This window comes from Leptonychotes weddellii, chromosome 16 (genome assembly GCF_054177405.1).
Source record: "Leptonychotes weddellii isolate Sample4059 chromosome 16, ASM5417740v2, whole genome shotgun sequence".
Classification (NCBI taxonomy): domain Eukaryota; kingdom Metazoa; phylum Chordata; class Mammalia; order Carnivora; family Phocidae; genus Leptonychotes; species Leptonychotes weddellii.
The window spans coordinates 45441529-45449488 of NC_138384.1; the positions used below are offsets into that span (position 1 = coordinate 45441529).

Below are 7960 nucleotides of genomic sequence, written 5' to 3' on the forward strand. Positions count from 1 at the left end.
TCCAGGACCCCAGCCCCCTCCCTCCCTCAGACCCTGGAGTCCAGACCTCTGGCCTCCTCCTTCTCCAGACCCAGGAGTCTAATCCCCCAGCTCACTCCTCCCTCAGATCCAGGAATCCAAGCCCCCAGCCCCTCCTCCCTCAAACCACCGAGTCCAGGCCCCCAGCCCATTCTCTCTCAGATCCAGGAGTCCAAGTCCTTATTCTTTCAGGATATCAGACCAACTGGGCTCAGATTACTTGAGCTCCCAACCCCATACCTTGGACACCAGTGATTCCAATTCCCTTCAGATCCCAGGACTGAGAGGCAGCCACATGGACCTGGGGGGTGATCCTAGTCATCAACAGAGACCCTGCTCAGATAAACATCTGTGGCCTGCCTGAGACAAACGAGGGAGAGCAAATCGGTCTGTGTCCATCAGGGTGGCCTCTCCCCAGTATTCTTTGACCTCATAATGCCTCTTTCCCAGCCTGGCAGGAAAGCAGCTGGGTCATGAAGTTGGTGCAGACGGAACAGCCTAGCCTGCTCCTGCCCAGTGAGCTGGGTAAGCGGACACCAACCAGTGAGAACGAACATGAGTGGCAGCAGTCACTGGTCAGTAGGTGAGTCATGGGGAGATGGGGGCTGCAGAGCGTGAAGTCTGAGGAGTGGTTCCGGATAGTGTGGGGCCCAAGGGCTTCTGGGCGGATCAGAGTGTAGGTTCACGGCATGGCCTCTAGGTGGCGCTGTGTAGCCCACCCAAGTCTGTGGCTAGGCTTCCGTCCAGGAGGGAACAGGACACGCACAGCGTAGAGAAAAGATAAGACACCCAGGGCAGAGACAGCCAGTATCTGGACAGAAGAGCTCAGGAGGAGCCAGAATGGAAGAAAAAATAAAAGAGAGGGAAAAGCAAGAATGAGAAAACAAAAAGACATAGAAAACAAAACTGAGGGGGTGCCTGGCTGGCTCAGTCGGAATAGCAGGTGACTCTTGATCTCAGGGTCTTGAGTTCGAGCCACGCGTTGGGTGGAGAGATTACTTAAAAATAAAATCTTAAAAAAAAACAAACCAGAAATGGAAACCAAACTGAGAACAGAAATCAAGAACACAAGATGCCAAAATAGATATGATCATAAAGAGAGACTGATATGAGAGACAGATAGGGAGGCAAACTCAGGCAAAGTGAAGTCTGGAGAAATCTAGAAAAAGGCCAAGGGTGAGATACGAAGAGGCTGAAGGAGGAAAAAGTAAGCAACGACCAGATTTCAGGTGACAGCACAAAGTGAAACGAGACCCAGAGAAACGAGGAAAGACAGAAAGATAGCGATGCCAACGCCTGGAGACAAACTTCTCAGGGATGCTTAGAGACAGAGTATATCCAGGAGAGAGAGAAGGGAGAGGCAGAAAAACACACGCACGGGGCACAGAGAAGGAGCCGGGCAATGTCCAGGTTGTACATCAGCACTGACCATCAGGACCCTCTTGCCCTGAGAGAAGCTGCTTTCATCCTTCAAGGACATTTCTGTAGGAGCGGGGGTGGGGGGTCTCCCCTCAGCTCAGGGAAAGTGCTCCGCCATCTGACACCCCAAGCCATGGGGATTGGGACCAAGGGATGGTAGATGGGCTACTGGGACAAAGAGTGTGAAAAGATTGGGGCTGAATTAAGAAACAAGGAAGGGTTGGGGGGGAGGGCACAGAGCAGGGCTCTGCAATGTGATGGAGCCTCCCCTGTGTCTCATTACAGCCTAGGACTGTCCCCAGCACAATTCAGGACCATTCTGTCAGCATGGCCCCAGGAACGTCACCATCAAAGCCCAGGACTGTCTTTGTCATAGTTCAGCACTGTCCTTCATGCTTCAGGACTGTCCCCCCCCATCACAGCCCAGGAAGGGTCCCCCTTGTAATGCAGTGCTGTCCTTTATCTCAGCCAGGGACTGTCCCTATCACAGCCCCAAAGGGTCTCAGTCAAAGCCCCAAATTGTCCTCGTTGTGGCCCAGGACCGACCCCATCACATGTAGGACTGTCCCATGATAGCCCAGGACTCTCCCATCGCAGACCAAGACTGCTCAACGGCAGCTCGAGACTCTCCACCATCACAACCCCAAACTGTCCCTGCCACTGCCCAGGACTCTCCCACCACAACCCAGAAGTGGCACCACCAGAGCCCAGATGGTCCCAGTCACAGCCCAGCGTCAGTCACCCCAGACTCGGAACAGTAACAATGTGCCCTGCTCTCCATCAGGCTGGGGTAGGAGTCCCAGACGGGGTCAGGGGCAGAACTGGACGCGAACAACACTTCTCCCGGGGTGATGCTGCCGCTGTGCAGGGCTCTACACATCCCTTCTGTGAGCTGTTAGCGTTTCTTTCCTCGCTGAGAAACTGTGCTGTAAAATCCCGCTCTCCAAAACTCTGCTGGTCGGCCGCTTCTGGGTAAGAATGCACCGGGAGGATCTGTCTCTGTGACAGTCGGAAGAGGGTCCCTTTCCAACCCTGATGCGCAGCTTCGGAGAAGAGCTTGCAGGGACAGTCCACATACATCTTAACTTTCAGGGGCCTTGGGTCCAATTCCCAGTCCAGACCTGAGATCTGTGCCTTCGTCCTACCCGCACCCCTAGCAGTTCGGGGTGTCTTATCCCGGCGCCCCCACAGGCTGGCTGTTATCCCTTCCTTAACCGCCCCCACCCCACGCAGCCCTGTGCCTGTCCCATTAACCGTACCCCCCTCCATGTTTCCCTCCTACCTCCCGTTGAAGTCCCCGTCCCACCAACTACCTCCCTCCACCTCCCTCGCCCATAAAGCCTCGAGCTCCTCTCCAAGGGGCCCCTCCTTCTCGGCGCCCGGCAGCGGAACCCGAGCGCCGGGGGCGCGACGCCGGACGGGGCCGGGAGCTAGTGGTCCACCCGGAAGTGGGCCTCCCCCGCCTCCCCCCCCCCCCCCCCCCCGTTTCCCCGGCCCGGGGCCGCGAACCCACCTGCCCCAGCGCGGCTGCGGCCATGGTCGGTGCGGCGGGGAACTGTGCCCGCCCGGGCCGCCGCGCGGGAGAAAGACGTTCCGGCCCCGCCCCGCTCACGCCCCCTTCCGCGGGAGGGCTGCTTGCCCTACGCCCCTGGTGGGTCGGGCCGCCCCAATTATAGGGCGCCTGCGGGGAGCTGGGCCCTGCTAGAGAGCGCATGCTCTGGAATCCGCGGGGCTAGGGGAGTACGTGGACATGCACCCTCCTCCCCACCCCCACCCAGATTCCGTTCCAGCCACACAATTGCTGCGCAACACAGTGCATGAAGTTTTTAAAAAATGCATTTTAATAGGTACTGTCACGGGACGCTAATGAGGATGAGCAGCCCGAGGTGAGAGCTGAAAGGCCAGGAGCAGGGACCTCCGCATGTCTCCATCCCGTGGTGATAAGGCAAAGCACTCGCTGTTAAGTGTCGTTAGGTGTCAGTGGGTGCGTGTATCATGTAAATGAAAAGGGAAAGGACTTCGGAAAAAGGCCTCTGAAGAGGGTAGCAGGTAGGGATGGATGAAGGAGTTGCAGTCAACCCCTGTTTGAATATAGTTTTTCTTTCCAAGGAGAAAATGTATGTGTATTCGTCGTAACTTTTTAAGAGATAAAACACGCGGGGCAGCTGGGTAGCTCAGTCCGTTAGGCGTCAGACTCTTAGTTTCCACTCAGGTCATGATCTCAGGGTCCTGAGATTGAGTCCCACACAGCACAGAATCAGCTTGGGATTCTCTGCCTCTCCCTCCCCCTCCCCCTCTGCCCCTCTTCCTAGCTCGCATATGCACACTCTCTCTCTAGAATAAATAAATATCTGAAATAAATAGGGGTGCCTGGGTGGCTCAATCGGTTAAGCCTCCAACTCTTGATTTCAGCTCAGGTCATGCTCTCAGGGTCAAGAGATGGAGTCCCTCGGCTGGCCCTGCGCTCAGCGCAGAGTCTGCTTGTCTCTCTACCTCCGCCCCTCCCCTCCCCGCCCGCTTGCACTCTCTCTCAAATAAATATCATATAAAAAAAATATACAACAGGGTGCCTGGATGGCTTAGTCAGTTAAGCGTCTGCCTTCAGCTCAGGTCTCAGGTCATGATCCCGGGATCCTGGGATCGAGTCCCGCCGGGAGCCTGCTTTTCCCTCTCCCTCTGCCTGCCTCTCTGCCTAGCAAGAGAGAACTTGGGTTCTCTCTCTGTCAAGTAAGTAAAATCTTAAAAAAAAAAAGATACAACACACACGGTTCCGGTCCCATCAGTGAGGCCCGAAAAATTTTAATCCACCAACGCATGAGTGAGCCTCTAAGAACAGCCCCTCGAGCCCCTAGGGCAAGGTTTCCTGGTTATGCCCCCTTGCGAGTATCTCCGCAACTACAGGACCCCCAGGGGCAGAGTTAGCTAATTATAGTTCATCAGGGTCCCTCTAATGCCTAGCAATTCAAACCTGCATTAGTGCCCCCTATACCGAACTCCTTGGTCACTGTGGCCCCAAAACCTCCTGTGGTCAGAGTTCCCCCAACTCCTGCATCCGGATTACAAGAACCAAAATCTTTTTCCTGTCGAGTCCTCAAACTCCGATTCCTGGGCCACCGTGCCCCCACAATTCGGCTCTGGGATATTTTGCCCCCGAATTCTGTCCCCGGGTCACTGTCGCCCAGCCCTAACAGCCACAGGCCTCGGCAAATTCCCAGCCTCCCCCCTCAGAGTATCATCCAATTTTGCTTCCTACACCCCAGTCCTCCTCTCCCACTACCTGGCCTAGGGCCCGAGGGGCGCGGCAGCCACGACCGCGCCCTCCCCGCCTCAGCCAATCAGCGATTGCCGCACACCCCCCGCGGCGGCCAATCCGCAGCAGCCATGCAGGCCCACCCCCCTCACTGAGGAGATTCAACCCAAAGTGGGCCCCGCGCCCCTGGGGGAATCCAGGCTCCGCCCTTCCGCAACTGGGGAGTCCACGCCCCCTATGTTTCCTTCTCCCCCAGACCCAGGAGTCCGGATCCCAGCGCCTCCTCCCTCTGACCCAGTACTCCCAACCCTAGCTGCTGCTTCCCACAGAACTTCTGGAGCCCGCCACCCTCCTATACCTCAGCCAGTGAGGTCAAATCTCCTTTCCCTTAACGACCAGGATTAACGAGGAGGCCCTTTTGTTTCACCTCCACTATTGTCTCCTAATAGGGTTTAATTTATTCTCCCCTGCAGGCCTTTGTATTAGCAGGGGTGAAGCCGACCGGCAATACTTTCCCCAGGAGCCTGCTGCAAGGCCTGCCGGGAGTTGTAGTCCCTCGGGTCGAGGCTACGCGTGGGAACCCGTGGGGCTGGGAACTGGGACGCGGTCCCCGCGTGGCAGAACTCAAGGGCAGAAAATAAATGTCATGACGCCCTCCTCCTGGCTGCAAACTCCTTTTATGGGAACTTGCGGGGTAGTTTGGCACATTGGTAAGTGGAGTTAACGTCTAGAGCTGGGGTCTGCACCTAAGAGGCAGATGGTAGACGCTGAAATCTGGGAGTCTGAGCTTGGGGTGGGAGTTCTAGTCAGGAAGGCCCAAGTGGAAATGTGGGAAATTAGGAAGGGATGGTGGGGAGCTCCACGGGGGTGTCCGGGATGGCCTTGCGCCCATACCCCAGCTCTGCACCCCCGCTCACAAGCAGCTCAATCCCAGTGCAGAAGTTAGCTTCGGAGGCCAGGAACACGGCAGCGGCCCCCACGTCAGCGGGCTGGCCCATGCAGCCCAGGGGCTGGGGAGAGACCAGGGGAAAAGGAGACCAAGTGAAGCACCTGGTCTGACTGCCGCGCCCTGAGCCACTCCCATACCACCTGGATCTGGCCCCACTCCCACCTGGGCCAATGTGCCCTCTTGGACTGTAGCAGTGGGGTCAGGCGTTGAGGCTGATAGCTCCTCCCACAGTGGGGTCCAGATGTTTCCCGGGGAAATACTGTGGGAAGGGAGAAGAGGGGATCAGGGAAGTGTGCCATAAACGTGGCCTCTTCGGCTCACTCCCAGCCTTCTCTGCCCACTTGGAGCTGCTCACCAGTTGACCCGGACGCCATACTGACTCTCATCCAGGGCCAAGGCTTTGGTCATGGCTGTTACTGCCCCCTGTGGAAGATGATGGGGGGGGGGAGTTCAGTCCAGGGAAGACGAGGTCCCTCTTGTTCTCTCCTCCAACAAGGGGGTGTCAAGCTGGGGCATCAGAATGGGGAGGTCATGCCTTCCCTGCTGGCCTCCATGGGATGCACCAGGCTCTGTTTCCTGGGAGACACTTGGCGCGTAACAACACGCCACAAGTTGTCATGCTTCAGGGCCGAGGTACCTGGAGGGCCTGGTAGGGAGTGAAGGAAGAGGTAGGGTACCTTGGTGGCCACATAAGGAACTGCCTGGACCTGGCCAATGGCCCCCACCAGACTGGAGATGTTGATAACGTTCCCCTGGCTCTTCCGCAGGTGGGGGAGGGCAAGCTGGGGAGACAGAAGGCAAAGTCAGCCACCTGAGCCCCTGGGTTCCTCCAGCCACACTGAAACACATCCTGATGCCTGGGCCAATGGCCATTGCCCTGATATGTTCCCTAATGGATCTCGGTGCCTTGTAGCGACAGCATTCTAGAACTCAAGAGGGCACCTTCACTGGTTTGCCCCAGGGTCTCTGGGTCTGCTTAAGGAATCCCTCCATGTCTGGAAGGCATTTTTCTCTATGTCTCCTCTACTACCTCTCTCTTTCCCTCCCTCCGTTTGTGTCCCTGTCCCCCTCCCCCACCACCCTCCCCACCTTCCCCCCCCCAACCCCGTCCCAGTCCCCCTCTCTCTAGGTCTCTGTCTCCCCCACCCCGGGTCTTTATATGTTACTCAAACTCATGTCCAAATCAAGATAGGAAAATGCAAGATGGCTGCATATTTTGCAAAAATGGGCGGAAGATCTTTTATCCATGAGGGCGGTATCTCTGAATTTTAGGGAGAACTCTGTGGTCAGAATGTGACGTGGGAGACCTTCATGAAATGCACCCATTTTACCAGCTTCTCCCCGGCAACTCTCTGGCTCCCCGGAGGTCCCTAAACTAATTCTTTCTCCCTCTCTTCCCTTCCTCTGTCTCTCAGCTCTTTCACTACACATGACCTTGAATAAACTCAAATTCTATCCTTCTCCTTGCTTTCCTTTGACAGCTGAGCTGGCCTGGCAAGACCTGTTCCTGCTGCTAAAGATTAATGACTATAAACAGGTTCCCTTAAGTGGTTTCCAGAGTGGGAATCTAAATTAGCTCCCTCTCTGGGTCACCCCATCAGCTCTTTCAAACTTTCTCCACTCCCTCAAAAACAGCCTCCACCTTTTCTGAGGTCCGTAACTTCAAACATACCCTGAGCGTTCCAACCTCAGGGCCTTTGCACTTGCAGTTCCCTCTGTCTGGAGTACTTTTCCTCTGATACGCATGGGACTCACTCCTAGGGTGACCAGCCATTCCAGTTTGCCCAGGACTGAAGCGCTTCTGAGGACACGGGACATTCCGAACACTTTCAGGACTAACCTGGGACAGTCCCAGGTAAACCTAGTCCCTCAACAATTCCAAATCTTGTTCAAATGTCACCTTCTCAATGAGGCCAACCCTGACTGTCCTATTTATTTATTTAAAGATTTATTTATTTGAGGGGCGCCTGGGTGGCTCAGTCGTTAAGCGTCTGCCTTTGGCTCAGGTCATGATCCCAGGGTCCTGGGATTGAGCCCCACATCGGGCTCTCTGCTCAGCAGGAACCCTGCTTCTCCCTCTCCCACTTCCCCTGCTTGTGTTCCCACTCTCTTTGTCTCTCTGTCAAAATAAATAAATAAAATCTTTAAATTAAAAAAAAGATTTATTTATTTGAGAGAGGGAGGGAGAGAGAGAGAGGGCAAGAGCAGGGGTAGGGGCAGAAGGAGAGAAAGAAGCAGACTCCCCGCTGGGCACAGGCGGGGGGTGGGGGGGTGGGGCATGCTTAACCGACTGAGCCACCCCAGGCGCCCCTCTGACCATCCTA

At 55.9% G+C, this 7960-nt stretch overlaps 2 protein-coding genes and 1 long non-coding RNA gene across 4 annotated transcripts in view; 1 reads left to right on the forward strand and 2 right to left on the reverse strand.

Moving 5' to 3' along the window:
* The window catches only part of BCAT2 (branched chain amino acid transaminase 2), a 10297-nt gene extending 7186 nt beyond the window's left edge, over positions 1-3111 (reverse strand). Inside the window, exon 1 of the mRNA XM_081807233.1 lies at positions 2951-3111. Within this exon, the coding sequence (XP_081663359.1) occupies positions 2951-2974 (24 nt within the window). The 5' untranslated portion in view covers positions 2975-3111. The remainder of the gene's footprint in view (positions 1-2950) is intronic.
* The window catches only part of LOC115937061 (uncharacterized), a 5985-nt gene extending 750 nt beyond the window's left edge, over positions 1-5235 (forward strand). The window contains exons 2-4 of one of the 2 annotated variants that reach the window (XR_014140962.1): positions 469-601; positions 1723-2409; positions 5161-5235. This is a non-coding gene — a long non-coding RNA (uncharacterized LOC115937061). Of the gene's footprint in view, positions 1-468; positions 602-1722; positions 2410-3284; positions 3554-5160 lie in introns of those variants that run through there. The other variant, XR_004072397.2, reaches the window with a different exon arrangement.
* Positions 5236-5345: 110 nt separating this feature from the next.
* Positions 5346-6610, reverse strand: HSD17B14 (hydroxysteroid 17-beta dehydrogenase 14). The gene is made up of 4 exons (XM_081807234.1): positions 6314-6610; positions 5992-6059; positions 5799-5895; positions 5346-5697 (listed from the first exon to the last, which is right to left on the reverse strand). Exons 2-4 carry the CDS (start codon positions 6042-6044, stop codon positions 5524-5526), a joined length of 324 nt encoding a protein of 107 aa, XP_081663360.1. The 5' UTR covers positions 6045-6059; positions 6314-6610; the 3' UTR covers positions 5346-5523.
* Between the last annotated feature and the right edge of the window lie 1350 nt (positions 6611-7960).

What these genes read in the sequence shown, in the direction of transcription:
- HSD17B14 (XM_081807234.1), bottom strand. Translation starts at nt 6,044, where the DNA reads ATGACCAAAGCCTTGGCCCTGGATGAGAGTCAGTATGGCGTCCGGGTC. An exon ending in TATGGCGTCCGGGTCAACTG is followed by an intron (nt 5,896 to 5,991) that starts GTGAGCAGCTCC and finishes CCCTTCCCACAG; the next exon opens with TATTTCCCCGGGAAACATCT. An exon ending in AAGAGGGCACATTGGCCCAG is followed by an intron (nt 5,698 to 5,798) that starts GTGGGAGTGGGG and finishes GTCTCTCCCCAG; the next exon opens with CCCCTGGGCTGCATGGGCCA.